This window comes from Scyliorhinus canicula, chromosome 13 (assembly GCF_902713615.1).
Source record: "Scyliorhinus canicula chromosome 13, sScyCan1.1, whole genome shotgun sequence".
Lineage (NCBI taxonomy): Eukaryota > Metazoa > Chordata > Chondrichthyes > Carcharhiniformes > Scyliorhinidae > Scyliorhinus > Scyliorhinus canicula.
Window position 1 is genome coordinate 2,244,586 of NC_052158.1, and position 21,736 is coordinate 2,266,321.

The 21,736-nt window shown below is 49.4% G+C and overlaps 1 protein-coding gene across 1 annotated transcript; it reads left to right on the forward strand.

Moving 5' to 3' along the window:
• The first annotated feature begins 1,471 nt into the window (after positions 1 to 1,471).
• On the forward strand, positions 1,472 to 20,524 carry LOC119975952 (suppressor APC domain-containing protein 2-like). The gene is made up of 5 exons (XM_038815933.1): positions 1,472 to 1,612; positions 6,320 to 6,466; positions 9,426 to 9,527; positions 16,701 to 16,823; positions 19,920 to 20,524. Exons 1-5 carry the CDS (start codon positions 1,535 to 1,537, stop codon positions 20,046 to 20,048), a joined length of 579 nt encoding a protein of 192 aa, XP_038671861.1. The 5' UTR covers positions 1,472 to 1,534; the 3' UTR covers positions 20,049 to 20,524.
• Positions 20,525 to 21,736: the final 1,212 nt, after the last annotated feature.

Here is a 21,736-nt window from a genome sequence, read left to right on the forward strand (position 1 = left end):
AGTCTGCACCGGCTCTTGGAAAGAGCACCCTACCCAAGCCCACACTTCCACCCTTTCCACATATCCCAGTAACCCCACCCAACACTAAGGGCAATTTTGGACACTAAGGGTAATTTATCATGGCCAATCCACCTAACCTGCACATCTTTGGACCGTGGGAGGAAACCGGAGCAAACCCACGCACACACGGGGATAACGTGCAGACTGCGCACAGACAGTGACCCAAGCCGGAAATCGAACCTGGGACCCTGGAGCTGTGAAGCAATTGTGCTAACCACTGTGCTACCGTACTGCCCATTCTGACTGTCTTTTAGACTTGTTATTGACACTCTGTTCCCCTTTCCAAACAGCAGGTTTAAAAAGGCAAATGGAATTTTGTCCTTCATTGCTAGAGTGATGGAGTTTAAGACTAGGGAGGTTATGAAGGTTTGACTTCCTTCTGGAAAGCAGTTATCTCTTTTAAGTTATCAGGTAGTCTGGAAACAGGTTTTAAAATGAAGGAAGAGACTCCCTTCTTTTCAACCTGCACAGTACAAACCAGTTCAAACTCAAAGCGAAAGTAAAACTCAGAGCCACAGCCCAGCTCCACCCACCATGATGACATCACTGAATCCAAGTGATTGGACAAAAACATTTCTTAAAGGGACACTCACACTTGTCAGCCCCAAGCCTGGATATTGTCAGGTCTTGCTGTATTTGGACATGGACTGCTTCAGTATCTGAGGAGTCGCGAATGTTGCTGAACATTGTGCAGTCATCTGCGAACATCCTCACTTCTGACCGTATGATGGAAGGGAGGTCATTGATGGAGCAGCTGAAGATGGTTGGATGGAAGATGGGCCGAGGACACAGCCCAAACAGGATTTGAACCCGTGCCCTTAGAGCATTGGCCTGGGCCTCTGGATTTCTAGTCCAGTGAGATTGCAGCTCCTGCGGAAGGATAGAACCAGGTTCTCCGAAGCCTGCACCTCCGACAGTGCCAGAATTGGAGGCTGGCGAGAAAACCGGAAGAGGTTTTCCCTTTAAGGTGAGGGGAAAGACCAAAAAATGCACATTGGAGTCAAGAAAGAGTTAAAAGTTTGGACTGCACAGGCAGAGCCAGGGCTCTGCTGCCGTCAGCAATGTTGATTGTTGGAAATATAACAGAGAAAAAAAATCAAAGCTTCTGTTTGGCCCCTGGTTATAATCCAGAGCCTGTGTTATCTGCTTGAACAGGTGGGGCGCCTCCTCTGTTTTCATTGCTGCTGTAGACGGGCGTGCCGGCTGACGGGCAAAAGTTCTGTCCCTCACCGTGCCCCAAACCCTCTGGGCCTTCGATTAAGCCCGGGAGAGCCGTGGATATCCTCCTGTCGCCGCATGTGTGGGAGGGTGACAGTGTCCAGCCACCGGCGTTGTTGACCGTCCATCCCTCCTCCGCACCGAGTGTCTGGAGGGGTGGGTGGCAGGGGGATAGGTGTGAGGGGGAGGGGGGGGTGCGAGAGGGAGAGAGACTCCCTGGGCTTGGCTCACAACGCATACACACACACCTTCCCCCATGCCTTTGCAAGCTGGCTACACGCTCGTCATCATTCCTTTGCACAGCAGCCTGGAAGCAGGTCGTTACTTCGTATGGGTGAGTTATTGCTTCGTTACTGCTCCCGCCTTTTTAAAAAAAAAATCTCAGCTCGGTACAGGTAGTTTTGTATCTTGGTCCTCTTTCTTCACGGTTAGCTGCAATTGAACTCTCCTGCCGTCAGAATGTGCGAGAAGTTGTCAATCAGTCTTTACGATGATTCCGAAGGTTCCCCTCCACAGAGGACCCCGGTACCAGGAATCCCACTTTAAATAGGCCCCTTAAATTGAGATTCCCTCCCCCCCCCACACACACACACACACACACACACACAGAACCCCTTCCCCACCGCTGCACCCCACCTTCAAACTGATGGGCAGCACGGTAGCACAGTGGTTAGCACAGTTGTTTCGCAGTGCCAGGTTCCCAGGTTCGACTCCCGGCCTTGGCTCACTGTCTGCGCGGAGTCTGCACGTCCTCCCCGTGTCTGCGTGGGTTTCCTCCGGGTGCTCCGGTTTCCTCCCACAGTCCAAAGATGTGCAGGTTAGGGTGGATTGGTCACGCTCTAAGGGCTAATTGCTCTTAGAGTCCCAAAAGGTTAGGTGGGGTGATTAGGGTTATGGGGATAGGGTGGAGCCGTGGCTTAATTGGGGTGCTCTTTCCAAGGGTCGGTGCAGACTCGATGGGCCGAATGGCCTCCTTCTGCTGTGTAAATTCTGCGATTCTGTGAAACTGACTTAAAATTCAGAGTCAGGGGGATACGAGGTTAAAATTAGAATCTTCAGCAGTGAAGGCAGGGAACGATGTTTCAAGCAAAGGGTGGTCAAAACATGGAGTTCTGCCCCGCTAAAAAAAACAAAATACCGATTGGAGCATTTGAGGCCGTGTGATTGGCCGGATCCTCAGCGCCGTGAGGCAGCAGTGCTTAGGGCGCCACCGTGCCGCCCTAGGTTTGTGGGAGTACTGAGGGAATTAAAGACATATAAATGGAGTTGTCGTACAGGTCAGTCGGGATTTAGTGAAATCCAGAGTTGGTTGTACTCTGTGAGTGGGATGTGGGCCTCGCTGGCTGGGTCAGTATTTCATGTCTATCCCTAATTGCCCCTTGAGTTGAGTGGCTTGCTAAGGTCATTCCAGAGGGGGCAGTTAAGAGTCAACCACATTGTTGTGGGTCTGGAGTCACATGTAGGTCAGACCGGGTAAGGACGGCAGATTTCCCATCCCGAAAGTGCATTTTAAAAATAAATTAGTTCATGGGCTCTGAGCATCGCTGACCAGACCTGCATTTAATGCCCATCCCTAATTGCCCGTATCCTCCCTCCAATCTGAATTGAGGGCCGAATGGCCTCCTCGTGTAATTCCAAGCCTTGCAACGTGTCAAATTGAGGCCCACCGCGCCCAAAGTCTCTCCACATTCTTCCCAAATGTGGGCAGCACGGTAGCAACAGTGGTTAGCACTGTGGCTTCACAGCGCCAGGGTCCCAGGTTCGATTCCCGGCTTCGGTCACTGTCCGTGCGGAGTCTGCACGTTCTCCCCGTGTCTGCGTGGGTTTCCTCCGGGTGCTCCGGTTTCCTCCCACAAGTCCCGAAAGACGTGCTGTTAAGTGAATTGGACATTCTGAATTCTCCCTCTGTGACCCGAACAGACGCCGGAATGTGGCGACTAGGGGTTTTTCACAGTAACTTCATTGCAGTGTTAATGTCAGCCTACTTGTGACACTAATAAATATTATTATTACAAATCACTCATCTGTGTTTGTAAAAACCAGACTCCCCAATAATTAACCATTGTCGGAGTGAAATGTAAGCAGACTTCGCCTGCTTGTGGAACCCTTTGTTCGAGGCACCCACAGTGAGGGCACTCTTTTCAATGAGATCCTTTGTTAAAACCAATGTTAGCGCAAATAGGGCATTCTACACACCATTTGAAACAGGGACACAGATCAGATGAGTCACCGTGGCTCTGGAACTGCAACAGGATGAAACATTAATTGGGAGTCCATGCGCATGAATATCAGTTAAAAAGGCTTGTTTTATGATGCTGTATATGTGCTGCTGGAGCCTCCGCTTGTCATACCCAGAGTCTTAGTCCGCTCCTCCGGAAATATCTACAACAAAAGCGGGACGACATTATTACCTCGAGTTTCACCCCCACAACACAAAGATGTGCAGGGTAGGTGGGATTGGCCACGGTAAACTGTCCCTTAATTGGACATAATGAATTGGGTACTCTAAATTTTTTTAGGGGTGTTCGTTGAGGGATGAATGTTGGTCAGGATACCAGAGGGAACTTGCGAGGTCTTTGGAATACCCCCTCCCCCCCACCCCCCCGGCCGGGATCTTTTTCAGGTGTACCGGAGAGGGCAGAGGAAGTCCCAGTTTAATTGCTGAATCACTCAATTGTTGCGGGCGTAGAAGAAGGGCATTTGACCCACCGTATCTGCACCGAATCTCCAAACGAGCATCATTTTTCTCGTACCCCTGCAAAAACATCTCAACTGAACGATGGCAACCCATGAGAGCGCAGCACTCCCTCAATGCTGTACTGGGAAGGCCATAGCCTGGGTTACGGACTCAGTTCTGGAGTGGGGATTGAACCCATGTTACGGCGAGAGGTGATATATTTTTTCATTGATTTTTTAAATTCATTTATGGGATGTGGGCGTTGCTGGTTAGACCAGCATTTATTGCCCGTCCCTAATTGCCCCTTGACAAGGTGGTGCTGAGCTGCCGTCTTGAAGCCGCTGCAGTCCCTGAGGTGTAGGTACACCCACCGTGCTGTTAGGGAGGGAGCTCCAGGATTTGGACCCGGCGACACTGAAGGAACGGCCGATATATTTCCCAGTCAGGATGGGGAGTGACTTGGAGGGGAACCTCCAGGTGGGGGGGTGATCCCAGGTATCTGCTGCTCTTGTCCTTCTAGATGGTGGTGGCCGTGGGTTTGGAAGGTGCTGCCTGAGGAACCTTGGTCAGTTCCTGCAGTGAATCTACACTTCAATGAATGTATCACCGGGACAATTTTAACAGCTGCAACTCGCATCCAATGCAGTGAAGTATCCACTGGAACACAAATTGGGCAAATATTGACTCCGAGTCAAATAAGGAGATATAAAATCAGGTGACCAAAAGGCTAAAGGGGTAAGGCTAAGAAGCGTCTAAAGGAGGAGGAGAAGAGAGAGGTAGAGAGGCATGATGTTTAGGGAGAGAGAGATCGCAGGTAGCTGAAGGTATATCTACCAATGGTGGCTAGAGGAAGGGGAGACAATGGTCAATATTCACTGATCCTCCCTGACGATGCAACATCCAAATTTCCTTGCTGTTCAAGTCAGTAGCAGGGAATATCAGATCAGGTAAATAACTGGGAGCTAACTCTCACCAATTTTACTCAAAGTTAATATTGCCCCTTCATTGAATTAGAATGCCATAGTGCAGAAGATGGTCGTTCGGCCCATTGAATGCGCACCCAGCCCTCTGAAAGAGGACCATACCTGTGCTCATCCCCCACCCTGTTCCTGCAACACCATAATCCCAGCGAACCTGCACATCTTTGGACTGTGGGAGGAAACCGGAGGAAACCCACGCAGACACGGGGAGAACGTGCAGACTCCACACAGACTGTCACCCGAGGCCGGAATTGAACCCGGTTCCCTGCTGCTGTGAGGCATCAGTGCTAACTACTGTGTTACCCTGCCCTCCAAAATCTACCCCACGCACGTAGGGTATGGCTGTGACGTACTGGTACCTTGAGTGGACTCGTCATCCAGAGACGTGGGGCAATTCTTGGGTTCGAATCCCACCACGGCTGATGGTGAAATTTGAATTCAATATAAATCTGGAATTCAGAAGTAAATGTAAATAATCTTTATTGTCACAAGTAGGCTCACATTAACACTGCAATGAAGTTACTGTGAAAAGTCCCGAGTCACCACATTCCGGCGCCTGCTCGGGTACACGGAGGGAGAATTCAGAATTCTCAGCGGGTACGGGAATCGAACCCGCGCTGCTGGCCTTGTTCTGCATCACAAACCAGTTGTCCAGCCCACTGAGCTAAACCAGAAGGCTAATGATGACCATGAAACCCATTGTCGATTGTCGTAAAAAAACATCTGGTTCACTCATGTGCTTTAGGAGAGGAAATCTGCCGCCCTTACCCAGCCTGGCCTACATGTGACTCCCGATGTGGTTGACTCTTAAGTACCTTCTGAAAGCCACTCTTTACAAAGGGCAACAAACGCTGGCCCATTGATAGACACCCACATTCCATGAAAAAACACTTTCGGAAGGAAATTAAACCTATTTCTTAAAGTCGTGATGTGATCTTCAGAGGCAGCTCTTAGCAATATTGCTGTTCTATGTCGTCTCAAAACCTGGGCGAATTGGAGTGTTATGGCGTGGGTGCCTGATAGTCTTTGGGACGGTTCCCAGATATGGGTTTTGGGGTCAGGGGTCAATAAGGGGTAAGGGGTTTCTAAGTGGTGCTTTGTCGTTGGGTCACCAGTGCTCCGGTGAGGTCCATGCCAACTTCAATCGCCCCTGACCCCCTTCCTCTCATACTCTCAGCTCTGTAACCAATCACGTGGTGCCAGATATCCCACTGGATCAAGCTTTGGTGACATTCCCACAGTGTTTTGACGACAGGGCATCGCGTGGGCAAATCATGACTGCGGAGCATGTGTCTGCCCCCACCCCAAACCGAAATGACATGGAGTCATTTCACTCCGGCAAGTTCAATGAGTGTTAATGTGCGTGCCGCGTAATCTCTTTCAGCTGAAACAGATGAAGAAGCTGGAACAGCAGCGTGATGCCCTGTGGCACGGGCTGGAGATGGTGGAGCGGGCACGAGATTGGTACCATCAGGAGATCCAGGGCATACACCAGAGATTGAGACACGGCGGCGAGAGTTTGGGAGATAACGTGAGCACACTGGAAATTTTCAATTTGGTTTGCGCCTCGAGAAGGCTGATCACCAGGGAAAGACGGTCATGTAGTCAGGGGCAAACGCTTGACGTGGTCAAGGATCAAAGGGTATGGGGTAGGCTGGGAATAGTGGAGCTGTGGTAGAAGATCAGGCACGATTCCCAACCAATTCACAACTTCTATCATCCAGCGGGTCACCATCGACAGCCATAGACCAGAGAACATACAGTGCAGAAGGAGGCCATTCGGCCCATCGAGTCTGCACCGACCCACTTAAACCCTCCCTTCCACCCTATCCCCGTAACCCAATAACCCCTCCTAACCTTTTTGGACACTAAGGGCAATTTAGCATGGCCAGTCCACCTAACCTGCACATCTTTGGACTGTGGGAGGAAACCGGAGCACCCGGAGGAATCCCACGCAGACACGGGAGAACATGCAGACTCCGCACAGATAGTGACCCAGCGGGGAATCGAACCTGGGACCCTAGCGCTGTGAAGCCACAGTGCTAATCACTTGTGCTACCGTGCTGCCCGTGTTCGAAGACCACCACCTCCAAGTTCTGCTTTAGGTCATACACGGCATCTTGGATCTGTGTCACTGATCCTTCAGTGTCGCTGGATCCAAATCCTGGAACTCCCTTCTTAACGTGGGCCCAGACCAGCCACGGTGGTTCATGAAAGTGGTTCATCATCACTTTCAAAAGGCAATGAATGCCAACCAGACCAATGGCACTCGTGCCCCATGACTCAATTTTTAAAAAAAATCTTCCATAGAATTCCTACAGTGCAGAAGGAGGCCATTCGGCCCATCGAGTCTGCATCAACCCTCCGAAGGTGCTCCCTACCTCGGCCCACTTCCCTGCCCTGTCCCCATAACTCTGGCATTGACCATGGCCAATTCTCCTGACCTGCACATCTTTGGACACTAAGGGGAAATTTAGCACAACCAATCCAACTGAGCTGCGCATCTTTGGACTGTGGGAGGAAACCGGAGCACCCGGAGGGAACCCACGCAGACAAGGGGAGAACGTGCAGACTCCGCACAGTGACCCAAGCCGGGAATCGAACCTGGGACCCTGGCCCTGTGAGGCAGCAGTGCCAACCACTGTGCCACCGTGCCATCTTACTGGCTGACACAACACTGTCCATTCCTGCTCCAATTTCTTCTGCTCATATACACGGACTGGATGCTAATATTTTGTTCCATTATTAATTCATGCGATGTGGGTGTCACAAGCAGGTCAAGCGTTTATTGCCCATCCTAATTGCCCTTGAACTGAATGTCTTGCCAGGCCCAAATTCAGAGGGGCAGCGAACAGTCAACCACATTGGCTGTGGATCTGGAGCCACATGCAGGCCGTACCAGGTTAGGACAGCAGATTTCCTTCCCTGAAGGACATTAGTGAAGCAGATGGGTTTTTACACCAATCGATGATAGTTTCATGGTCGCCATTAGAGACGAGCTTCATAGTCCAGATTTTATTAATTGAATTGAAATTCCACCAGTGCCGTGGGGGGATTTGAACCTGTGACCCCAGAGCATTAGCCTGGGTCTCAGCATTGTCGAGAGACAATACCACCATACCACCACCTTTCCAACTATGCAAATAGAATCTGGGCTTTGATAACGCGAGTGAGGGGCAATATTTACCTTACTCACCAATTAGAAAACCGATCTGACTGGGTTAGCTTCTGGCCTCCCACTCTCCCCAATTAATTGTCAAAAATCAGAGCGGGTCACTGCCACAGAGGGCGCGGGGTGCACGGGGCATGCTTTGCCACATGCGAGCATTGATCCTTCAGGAGAAAGTTGTATGACTATTCAGAGCTGGACCGAAAAACAAGTTTCGGGGAAGATAGCTGGGCAATGGGATTAGTTTTGGATTGGCCAAGAACAGATATGGCGGGCGGCACTGCTGCCTCACGGAGCCGAGGACCGAGGGTTCGATCCCGGCCGCGGGTCGCTGTCCGTGTGGAGTTTGCACATTCTCCCCGTGTCTGTGTGGGTCTCACTCCCCCACAACCGGTTTGGGTCACTGTCTGCGCAGAGTCTGCACATCCTCCCCCGTGTGTTGCGTGGGTTTCCTCCGGGTGCTCCGGTTTCCTCCCACGGTCCAAAGATGTTCAGGTTAGGTGGATTGGCCGTGATAAATTGCCCCTTAGTGTCCAAAATTGCCCTTAGTGTTGGGTGGGGGTTACTGGGTTATGGGGATAGGGTGGAGGTGTTGACCTTGGGTAGGGTGCTCTTTCCAAGAGCCAGTGCAGACTCGATGGGCCGAATGGCCTCCTTCTGCACCGCAAATTCTATGATATCAAAGCCAAAAAGAGGTGCAGGTTTGGCGGATTGGCTACACTAAATTGCCCCTCAATTGGGAAAAAAAATTGATTAACTCTGAATTTATTTTTAAAAAAAGAAAAAAAAGAACAGACGTGATGGCTGAAGTGGCTCCTTCTGTGCAGTGAGTTTCTATGAGAGAGGCACCGAGAGGTTGCGATGTCATAATACAGGGCCTGAAAATATCAGGTTGATGGTGAGGAATGTGCAGGACACAGGCTGCTCCAGGACACAAGGCTCTGTTCTCACAGATCCTAGAAGGAATTTCATATGGGGGACTTGGGAAAGAGTCCAACAATCCTCTTGTGGGTGAGGCCAGAGCTACGGGTGGTTGTGCAACTTCGTAACTCTGCCTCAGAAGGCAGTGGAGGCGGGGTCATTGAATATTTTTAAGGTAGGGCGAGGTAGATTCTTGTTGGGCAACGGGATCAAAGGTTCTCGGGAGTAGATGGGAGTGATGACACACCAACAGGTCAGCCCTGGTCTTATTGAACGGTGGAGCAGGCTCGAAGGGCCGAGTGGCCTACTCTTAATTTGGGAGTTTGTACGTTCGAGAGAGAACTGGGGTATGAAAACCAACCCTAACCGTTAACATCAATTTTTATCCATAATATTTCAGGATTCTGCTCCCAGGTCACTCCCAAGCCGTGTCTCTCTCCTCCAGGACAAGATCCAGCACGTCAACTATCGTCTTTGTGATTTCATATCTAGTGCAGAGCGGGTAAGTTCTTTGTCATTACTGTTATGGGAGAGGTGTTTTCAGAACTCCAAAATGTATCATGGCGTCCAACCAACTCCCTTAATGGATTGTTGCTTTTGAAGCACACGGCTTGTTCCCTAGGTGTGGTATTACAATTATGGACACGTGGTTTTTAAAACAAAACAATGTTTATTCCATGAACTCAACTTAACCTTTTAAAATAAACATTGGATCTCTTAACACCCCTTCCTTCAAAGATAACCCCGAAAATAATACACTACCCAATCCTGCAAACTGTTCTTTTAAACCTCCAAAAGACTTCAACCCTTCAAAAATTGGAGCACACAGGTTACATTCAATATATTTATAGTCTTTGGATTTGCAGAAATCACCAGACCAGCTCTTTTCCTTCCTGCAGCTCTCAGCAAACCAGCCAGGCACTTTTCAGCTGCTCTCTCAAACTGAAACTAAAAACTTCAAAATGGCTGAGCTAAAAGCCCAGCTCCACCCACACTCTGACATCACTGCATTTCTTAAAGGTACATTGCTTAAACATCCATTTCTTAAAGGCACTCTCACATGACATTGCTCGTGGTTGTTCCTGCCTGAAGAGAGACATTTAAAAAACTTATATTTCAAAGGTGCCTTACGCAACCTCAAAACATCTCAAGGCACTTTGCAACCAATTGTATTTGGATTTAATTTATTGTCACGTGTACCGAGGTACAGTGAAAAATATTGTTCTGCATACAGTCCAGGCAGATCGTACCATACATGATAAAACATAGGACATATGATAAATGTAAATACATAGACACAGACAGACACAGACATAGAAAGTGCGGAAGGAGGCCATTCGGCCCATCGAGTCTGCACCAGCTCTTGGAAAGAGCATCCTACCCAAGGTCAACACCTCCACCCTATCCCCATAACCCAGTAGCCCCACCCAACACGAAGGCTAATTTTGGACACTAAGGGCAATTTATCATGGCCAATCCACCTAACCTGCACATCTTTGGACTGTGGGAGGAAACCGGAGCATCCGGAGGAAACCCATGCAGACATGGGGAGGATGTGCAGACTCCGCACAGACAGTGACCCGAGCCGGAATCGAACCTGGGACTCTGGAGCTGTGAAGCGATTGTGCTATCCACAATGCTACCGACAGAGAAAGGTTAAAGGTGGTGTTAGTGTTAACATTAAGTTCTAAAAGGTTAGTACGGGTATAAAAGGTGGAAGAAGAGGGTCTGTGTGAGAGAGCTTGCAGAGAGTTGCCACGCTCTGGCGCCACCTTGAGCCCATTACAAGTAAGTAATTTTGAAATGTTTTCACTGTTGTGACATGGGCAACGCAGCGGGAAAAGAAAAATACATTATAGTGCAGAAGGAGACCATTCGGCCCATCGAGTTTGAACCAACCCTCTGAAAGGGTGCCGCAGCTATTTCCAATTTATGTAAACGATTTGGATACAGGGATAGAAACTTCTGTTAGCCAAATTTGCACAAAAATAGGTGGGACAGTAAGTTGCAAAGAGGAAATAAGAACCTTACAAATGGGTATGGATCGGTTAGGGGAGTGGGCCAAAATCTGGCAGATGGAGTTTAACGTAGATAAGTGTGAGGTCATGCATTTTGGTTGGAAAAATGGGAAGGCAACTTATTATCTAAATGGGGAGAGACTTTGGGAAGCTCCGATACAGAGGGATCTGGGTGTCCTTGTGCATGAGGCACAGAAACTGAGCATGTAGGTAGATAATAAAGAGAGTGAATGGAATGTTGGCATTTCTAGCTAAAGGGATTGAGTATAAAGGTAAGATGTTGCTGCAACTATACAAGGCATTGGTAAGACTGCACCTGGAGTATTGTGCACAGTTTTGGTCCCCTTATTTGAGGAGGGATGTAGCGGCATTGGAGGCAGTTCAGAGGAGGTTCACTCGGTTGATTCCAGAGATGCAGAGTTTGTCGTACGAGGAGAGATTGAACAGTTCAGGCCGATACTCTCTGGAGTTTAGAAGAATGAGGGGAGATCTAATTGAGGAATACAAGATGCTAAAAGGTTTGGATAAAGTAGACGTGGAGCAGATGCTTCCTCTTGTGTGTGGGCATTCTGAAACAAGAGGTCATAGTCTGACGATAAGAGGTAGCAAATTTAAAACAGTTGAGGAGAAACTACTTCTCCCAAAGGGTTGTGAATTCGCTACCCCGGTGTGCGGTGGATGCTGGGACATTGAGTAAATTTAAGGAGGAGTTAGATTTTTAATTGTTGATGTGTTGAAGGGGTTATGGAGAACGGGCAGGCCAGGAGGAGATCAGCCATGATTACATTGAACGGTGGAGCAGGCTCGAGAGGCCGAATCGTCGACTCCCACTCCTAGTTCATGTGTTCTAAGACAGAACTACTTTGGCTGATTTCACCATCCAGCTCTTGGTCTGCAGCGCTGTAGGTAACAGCACCTCAAGCACAAATATAGTGTTCATGGTCAATAAGGTGATTTCTTGCTTAATATGAAGATCAGGGGTTACGGGAAGAAGGCAGGAGAATGGGGGTGAGGAACATATCGGCCATGATCGAATGGCGGAGCTGGCTCGATGGGCCAAATGGCTTAACTCTGCTCCGATAACTTTTGAACTTATTAATTTATGAAAGAGGACCCTGCCTAGGCCAGAGAGCTGGAGAACAGCTCACGTGGATCCACTTTTCAAGGAGGGTAGAGATAAACGAGGGAATCCCAGAGTCTCACGTCAGTGGTAGGGAAACTATTCGAGCAAATTCTGCCGGAGAGTATTAATTTCCACTCGGAAAGGCACGTGTTGATTAGGAATAGTCAGCATGGATCTGTCAGAGGGAGGTCGTGCCTAACAAATTTGATAGCATTTTTTGATAAAAGTGACCGAGTGTGTGGATAAAGGAAGTGCAGTTGATGTAGTTTATATGGATTTTAACAAAGCTTTTGCCAAGGTCCCACATGGGCGACTGATTGAGAAGCACATGGAATTCAAGGAAACTTGATGAGACGGATCTGAAACTGGCTCAGTAATAGGACAGAAAGGATGGTGGTAGAAGACTGTTTGAGTAACTGGAGACTGGTGTCCAATGGCGTACAATAGGGATCAGTGCTGGGTCCCTTATTGTTTGTTATATATAAATGATATACTCGAGAACATGGGGGGAATGAGAAGTAAGTTTGCAGACGACACCAAGGTTGGTTAACAAGAAGAGGGTTGTAGGTTAGAGGAAGATTTAGATGGGTTGGCCAGATGGGCAGAGAAGTGGCAGATGGTGTTTAACCCTGATAAGTGTGAGGTGATGACTTTGGCAGAAGAAACATGACAAGGGAGTATGTAATGAATGGCAGGAGACTAGGAAGCTCAGAGGAACAGATCGATCTTGGGGAACTTGTTCACAGATCCCTGACGGCGACAGAGCAGGTGAATAGGGTGGTTAACAAGCCATATGGGACACTTGCCTTTATCAGTTGTGGCATAGAGCATAAGGGCAAAGAGGTTATGTTGGAGCTGTACAGAATGTGGGTTAGGCCACAGCTACAGTACTGTGTACAGCTCTGGTCACCTCACTATCGGAAGGAGGTGATTGCACTGTAGGGGGTACAGAGGAGATTCACCAGGATGTTTCCCGGGATGGAGCATCTGAGCTGTAAGGAGAGACTGGATAGACTTGGATTGGTTTCTTTAGAACAGAGATGGCTGAAGGGGGAGATGATCGAGGTGTATAAGACAGGGTAAATAGGAGGCAGCTGTTCCCCTCGGTTAAGAGGTCAATCACAAGGGGGCATAGTTTTAGGGTGAGGGACAGGAGATTCTGAGGCAATTTGAGAAGATAAATGTTCACTCAGAGGGTGGTGAGAATCTGGTCTGGGAAGGTAGTGGAGGCTGGAAAACTCACAATCTTTAAAAGGCTCTTGGATGAGCACTTTCAAGACCATCACATTCAAGGATATGGGATTTGCGTGATATTAGGGGTAGTTATGGTCGATGTGGACTCGATGGGCCAAAGCACCTTTTCTGCGCAGTACGCCTCTATGGCACTCCCGTGCCCTGTCTCCGTAACCCTGTGCATTGTTCATGGCCAATCCACCTAACCTGCACATCTTTGGACACTAAGGGGCAATTTAGCACGGCCAATCCACCTAACCTGCATATCTTTGGACACTAAGGGGCAATTTAGCACGGCCAATCCACCTAACCTGCACATCTTTGGACACTAAGGGGCAATTTAGCACGGCCAATCCACCTAACCTGCACATCTTTGGACACTAAGGGGCAATTTAGCATGGCCAATCCACCTAACCTGCATATCTTTGGGCACTAAGGGGCAATTTAGCACGGCCAATCCACCTAACCTGTACATCTTTGGGCACTAAGGGGCAATTTAGCATGGCCAATCCACCTAACCTGTACATCTTTGGGCACTAAGGGGCAATTTAGCACGGCCAATCCACCTAACCTGTACATCTTTGGACACTAAGGGGCAATTTAGCACAGCCAATCCACCTAACCTGCACATCTGTGGACCATAAGGGGCAATTTAGCACGGCCAATCCACCTAACCTGTACATCTTTGGATATTAAGGGGCAATTTAGCATGGCCAATCCACCTAACATCTACATCTTTGGACTGTGGGAGGAAACCTGAGCACCCGGAGGAACCCACGCAGGCATGAGGAGAACGTTCAAAATCCACAGTCACCCAAAGCTGATCTGGATTCCAGGTACCTGACGCTATGAGGCAGCAGTGTTAAGCATTGTGCCACCCATATGAGAATGATCCTCTGTTTTGGTGAGGTTGGTCGAGGGAAACCTCATCGTCCCTGACACCAGGGATAACTCCCCTGCTCTTCCTCAAAACAGTTCAATTGGATCCAGGCGGAACCTCGGTTTAACATCTCATAGAAAAGATGGCGCCTCTGACAGTGCCGCACTCCCTCAACCCTATCCTGGGAGTGCCAAACTGGATCCTGTTATCAAGATTCTGGAGTATGAGGTGGACCCTCAACTTTCTGATTCAGGGGTAGCTCTTGAACAATGGCTGACCAATCAGAGTCGACCTGCCGTGTTTGAATTTAAATAAAAGCTCGGCAGTTAACTGTGCCCTGATGCTTTCTCTATGCCAATTGGAACCCTCGGTCTCTTGCTGTATAAATCGTCGTTGTTTCCTGTGAAATTGATGAGGGCAAGACGGATTATCCTTCATCTCAATGATAGGTTTTATGGATTCAGCCTGGCTTTCCCCACCTCTTCCAGAACTCTGGAATATGGACTTGCGCCAGGAAATCGTTTCACTGCTGGGATGCCGCTGAACTGTACAGAATTACCAAGAGGAGAGCCGTGTGCTGCACGTGCATCTGCTCCCACTAATCCCTTCTGCAGTGTCCAGGTGGCTTTCACTATTAACTTGATCCAGTAGCCTAATCTGCTTTGACTGCTCCGGAAAGATTAAAAATAATAGAAGCAAGTGCTGTTCTCCGAAAGTCGCAGGCAGTGTATCATGCGTAACCACTTACTCTCCTGTGGTTTCACTCGGCCAATACGTAACCCATGAGCATCATTGCAAACACAGATCATCCTCATTGCTGGGTTCAACTGCTGCATTGTTTCCTTCATTAAGCCAATGATCACACTTCCAAAACACTTCACTCGTTGCAAAGTGATGTCCGAAGGTCATGAAAGAAAATCATTCTTGCTTTTCCTTCAATTAATTACACTGGCAGAGATTGCTGGAAGGTATCTGGAATCAATTGATTCACCGTGACCCAGTCTACAGGTTAAAATCCCAATTTGCTTGCCACCCAAGAAAAGCCCATTGGGCAGAAGATGAGCAGTTTTTGTTGCAGCTTCAAATATGTCCCTTATTTAAGACCAAATTAGCCTCATTCTTAAATTGTCGCTTGCTGGCACAGAACTTGAGTTGCTGACGAAAGAGGCATGCTGTCGAAGCTTTACACCCTGCACTTAGCAGGGCAGATTCGCAAGAATACCACATCTCAAAGGGAACAGCAATTTATACTGCATGAGGCCTGATTAGTTGGCAAGTGGATTCTAATTTCTGGGGGCGTCGCCATAGATAATGCACCAGGGAACAGTTAACTGCCAAGCTTTAAAAAGAAATAAAACTAGGCTCTGGTTGGTTAAGGCATCGCCACGGAGAGTGAACCAGAGAATGGGTGTCCTCCAAGATTTTGTTTATTTGAAAATGACACACTACGTGGACACGGTTGTTTTTTTTTGTTGCAAAGGACAGGGGCCTATGCACTCATATATATAGCTTCTAGCAAGCATAGGTGAGCCAGACTGCAAGCTTGACTGATAATCTTACATTGGCCATTAGTATAATTCTTACCTCAATCATTTAGTAAGTGTTGTCTAATTGCAGAATCACATCTAATGTTGGACAATACAATCCATCAGTCATTGGGACTGATGGCCTACAACCCTGGCATCACATCAGCATTGAAATTCATACACCACATTACTTGTTTGGGTGGTGGGCAGAACATGTTTTTGGTTTGACAGCAGCACCTTGTTGAAGTTGAATAAGTATTGACGCAGCATAAAACAACCAGCTTCAGTTGTTGTTCAAATCTTTGAAACACCTTACCCAGCTGGGGGCAATTTGAGGTAGATTGGGCCGCAAGTGACAGCCTTAGACCCATTCATGAGTTTGTGCAATGGTCTGATCAAGGTAGTCATTGTCCGGCAGAATAGCTTTGATGTGGCCTATTTTGGAATTAAGCTGGAACGGTGAACAGATGGCTGGGGCCCGATTTACGAGGTAAGATCAATCGGTGCGTGGAACTGTAGGAAACCCAATGCGTATACTGAGTAGTGAAGGTGGGCTTGCACTAGCTTGCCAGTTAACTGTTCCCTGGTTCATTCTCCATGACAACGCCTCCAGCAGTGAGAGTCCGCTTGCCGACCAATCAGCGGTCTCTTACCGTGCGGTATAAATTGTAGTTCCCTTTGGGATTCTTGCAAATCTGACCTGATGAGTGCTAGACAAAAAGCTTTGACAGCACGTCTCTTTTCCTTGGCAATATTCTTCAATTAATCAGCCCCGTGTTCAATTCGTCACGAGGGTGGCTCAAACCATTTAATGGAAATGTTAAAGGAATTAAAACTGCCGATTGAAAACGGCTGATTGGTTCCTCGTCGCCTGAATAGTCACTGTTTGTTCCAGGTGTTGCTGCCCCACCATTACACAGAACAGCCTGACGCTGAACATCTGTCAAGAGGGAAAGACAGGAGGCTCCAGCAACGGACCCTGGATGCACTTAAACAACAAAATTACTTGCTGACCAAGGTATGAAATGTCTGTGGGCTATTCATTCTCAATATCTCAAAGGAAACTGTTAGCGCAAGAGGACGCTAAGCAGAAGGGCCACTTTGGAACAGCATGGGCACTTTTGAGAACAAAGAACTGACTGGCTTTCGGCCAAACAAACTCAATGAGGTGCCACCAAGTTGAAGGATATTGCCGAGCTTTTAGGAGGACTAACAAGGCAAGGGAAAACACGATGAATGTGAGGGTGCTGGGAAACACAGGGGACCAGAGGGGCCTTGGGGTGCGTGTCCACAGATCCTCGAAGGCAGCAGGACAGGTAGATAAAGTAAAGTCGCCGTGGTCCCAGATGACCATAGGCTGCTTTCCCCTTTGAGGGGGGAGAGCTGACTGGTGGTGATTTAACCTGAGGATCACCCACACCTCAGGAGAGGGGCAAGGTTGGGAAGGTGGGGCCTTCATGAATAACCTCAGCCGGGACGAGAATTGAACCCACGCTGCTGGCCTCACTCTGCATCGCAGGGCACTAAGGTGCTGTGGTCAGAACCATATTCAGAGCACCAGATGCTGTCTAGCAAGGACTTTGTATAATATAATAATTGTTGTGTTATGTACTCTGGGATAACACAGGCTGCAGCTGGATGCAGCTTTGACCAAAAGATACTCCAGACTTTGAAGTAAGTTCAATGTGATTTGTTGAATCATATGAGTTCGACTCTCCTCCGAATCTAACTATAGTAACTCAGTCTAACTAACCAGTCTGCTCTAAGCCACGTGGTGGGTGTGATGCTTCTGATCTGCCCCTGTCCTACTCTCTAAGTGTCGCCTGTGGAAAGAGGTGACACTTAGAGAGTAGTGTTTACTTAGTCGTAGTTTTACTTAGTCGTAGTATATTTACATTAACCCCTTGTGTATTTACAGTGATGCATATCACCACAATAATATAATAACCTTGGGACAGCACGGTGGCCTAGTGGTTAGCACAACCGCCTCACGGCGCTGAGGTCCCAGGTTCGATCCCGGCTCTGGGTCACTGTCCGTGTGGAGTTTGCACATTCTCCCCGTGTCTGCGTGGGTTTCGCCCCCACAACCCAAAAATGTGCAGAGTAGGTGGATTGGCCATGCTAAATTGCCCCTTAATTGGAAAAAATAATTGGGTAATCTAAATTTAAAAAAAAAAATGGGATACTTTAAAAAAAAAATATATAATAACCTTTATTGTCACAAGTAGGCTGACATTAACACTGCAATGAAGTTACTGTGAAAAGCCCCGAGGCGCCACATTTTGGCGCCTGTTCGGGTACACGGAGGGAGAATTCAGAATGTCCAATTCACCTAACAGCACGTCTTTCGGGACTCGTGGGAGGAAACCGGAGCATCCGGAGGAAAACCACGCAGACACGGGGAGGACGTGCAAACTCAGAATAGACAGTGTCCCAAGCCGGGAATTGAACCTGGGACCCTGGCGCTGTGAAGCCACAGTGCTAACCACTGTGCTACTCTCACTCTCACCCTGTTTTTTGCATGTAACAACTTAACCTTAGTGATCCGTACACACCGACTTCTAATTCTCCTTGGACCGCGTAACTCCTCGCCATTTGAGGATGACTGGGATACATCCTGTTTGACTCAAAATGGCGTTTAAATCTATCTGCCCTTGTTTGTTCCACATATTTAATCTCTCAATGCCTCGCTCTGCAATTCCATTTTACAGTGCCAGCAGTCCTCACGTCAGTGAAAAGCTCCGACGTCTCAACAATCCTGAGATTTCTAAACAAACGTTTTGGTTAGGAGCACATTCCAGGTCATAATGACATACACTGCGTTAAAAACAACATTCTCTCCTCCGCCCTCCCCCTCAGTCCCTTTCACCCAGGATCTTAAATCTGTGTCCGTCGGTAATTGACACTCTCTGACAGGGCAGTGGATCCGGATCCAACACTAACTTACGGAAGGGAATTTGGGATATACCGGTATCTAAAACATTTGTTTTTAATATTATTTCAAGGGATTAAAGGCATCGCAGGCTACGCCAACCTTTTTTTGCCCTTGAACTGAGTGGCTTGCTAGGGGTATTTTCAGGGGGGCAGTTAACAGTCAACCCATTGCTCTGTGGACTGACGTGACATGTAGGCCAGACTGAGAGTTCGGAATGTCCAATTCACCTAACAGCACGTCTTTCGGGACTTGTGGGAGGAAACCGGAGCACCCGGAGGAAACCCACGCAGACACGGGGAGAACGTGCAGACTCCGCACAGACAGTGACCCAAGCCGGGAATCGAACCTGGGACGCTGGCGCTGTGAAGCAGCAATGCTAACCACTGTGCTGCCGTTCCGCCCTTTCGTGAAGTAAGTGGGATTTTACAGCAATCAATAATAGTTTCCTGGTCACCATCACTGAGACTAGCTTTAGATTCCGGAGTTTATTAATTGCCGGGAGTGGGATTTGAATCCGGAGCATTGCCTTGGGCCTTTGGATTACCAGTTAGTGACATTCCCACTACGCCACTGTCTCCTATAGAACATCTGGCTGTCATCCTATCGGGCTGCATCACAGCCTGGGTGTGGCAACTGCTCGGCCCAAGACTGCAAGAAACTTCAGAGAGTCGTGAACATCGCCCAGTCCATCACTCAAACCCACCTCCCATCCATTGACTGCATCTACACCTCCCGCTGCCTGGGGAAAGCGGGCAGCATAATCAAAGACCCCTCCCACCCGTTTTACTCACTCGTCCAATTTCTCCCATCGGGCAGGAGAAACAAAAGTCTGAGAGCACCCACGAACAGATTCAAAAACAGCTTCTCCCCCGCTGTCGCCAGACTCCTAAACGACCCTCTTATGGATTGACCTCATTAACACTACACCCTGTATGCTTCATCCGATGCTGGTGTTGTCTAGTTACATTGTATACTTTGTGTTGCCCTATTATGTATTTTCTTTTTATTTCCTTTTCTTTCCATGTACTTAATGATCTGTTGAGCTGCTTGCAGAAAAATACTTTTCACTGTACCTCGGTACATGTGACAATAAACAAATCCAATCCAATCCAATCCAGGTTGCACCCTGAAATGGAAATGCAAGCGGACGATGATGCTGACTGTGTTTCTATTTAACAGGAAGTGTCGAGGAGGAGCCAATGGATCACACAGCTGGAGCAGGAGAAGTCGGTCCTCATCAAACAGCTGTTGGAGGCTCAGTTCGAAAGCCACACTCAATCCAGCTGGAACAGCTCCATCTTCGTCTAGGCCAGCCGTTCACGATGCTGGTCAACACATTCGCCAGCATTGCCCTGAATTTTCCCAGCTCCCCCCACCCCCCCCCCCCCCCCCCCGTCAGAGCCGGAAGAATCATGGAGCAGTTACGACGCGGGAGAATATTTGCCCCATTGTATCTCTGCTGGTCTCCCGAGGAATGGCTTCACTGGACATTTGATCGGGGTGTTCAAATTCACTCAAAGGAGGGTGGGGCAGGTTCTGGACAGAGTACAGAGGGAGGAAAACAAGATTAAATCTCCTCTTCTTCATCTCTTCTCTAAGGATAACCGCCTCATCATTGGAGTTTGTTAGCATGGAATCATAGAATCCCCACAGTGCAGAAGGAGGCCATTCGGCCCATTGAATTAGCACCAACCCTCTGTACGATCTCCCTCCCTAGGTCCACTCCCCCACCCTACCCGTAACCCCACCTAACCTGTACATATTTTGGACACAAAGGGGCATTTTGGCACGGCCAATCCACCTAACTTGCACATCTTTGGGTTGTGGGAGGAAACTGGAGCACCCGGAGGAAACGCAGACACTGGGAGAAATTGCGAACTCCATACAGACGGTCACCCAAGGCCGGAATTGAACCCGGGACCCTGGAGCTGTGAGGCAGCAGTGCTAACCACTGTGCCACCGTGAGGAGGGACCTTATTGAGACATATCGGATTCTCAGGGGGTTTGACAGGGGAGACACTGAGATGATGTTTCCTCTTGTGGGAGAGTCTGGGACCAGAGGGCAGAATCTCAGAGTGAGGGGGCCGTCCAGTTGAGACAGAGATGAAGAGGAATTTCTTCTCTCAGAGGGGAGTGAATCTGTGGAATTCTTTACCGCAGAGAGCTGTAGGGGCCGGGCCGTTACCGCAGAGAGCTGTAGGGGCCGGGCCGTTACCGCAGAGAGCTGTAGGGGCCGGGCTGTTACCGCAGAGAGCTGTAGAGGCCGGGCCGTTACCGCAGAGAGCTGTAGGGGCCGGGCCGTTACCGCAGAGAGCTGTAGGGGCCGGGCCGTTACCGCAGAGAGCTGTAGAGTCCGGGCCGTTACCGCAGAGAGCTGTAGGGGCCGGGCCGTTACCGCAGAGAGCTGTAGGGGCCGGGCCGTTACCGCAGAGAGCTGTAGGGGCCGGGCCGTTACCGCAGAGAGCTGTAGGGGCCGGGCCGTTACCGCAGAGAGCTGTAGGGGCCGGGCCGTTACCGCAGAGAGCTGTAGAGGCCGGGCCGTTACCACAGAGAGCTGTAGGGGCCGGGCCGTTACCGCAGAGAGCTGTAGGGGCCGGGCCGTTACCGCAGAGAGCTGTAGGGGCCGGGCCGTTACCGCAGAGAGCTGTAGGGGCCGGGCCGTTACCGCAGAGAGCTGTAGGGGCCGGGCCGTTACCGCAGAGAGCTGTAGGGGCCGGGCCGTTACCGCAGAGAGCTGTAGGGGCCGGGCCGTTACCGCAGAGAGCTGTAGGGGCCGGGCCGTTACCGCAGAGAGCTGTAGGGGCCGGGCCGTTACCGCAGAGAGCTGTAGGGGCCGGGTCGTTACCGCAGAGAGCTGTAGGGGCCGGGCCGTTACTGCAGAGAGCTGTAGGGGCCGGGCCGTTACCGCAGAGAGCTGTAGGGGCCGGGCCGTTACCGCAGAGAGCTGTAGGGGCCGGGCCGTTACCGCAGAGAGCTGTAGGGGCCGGGCCGTTACC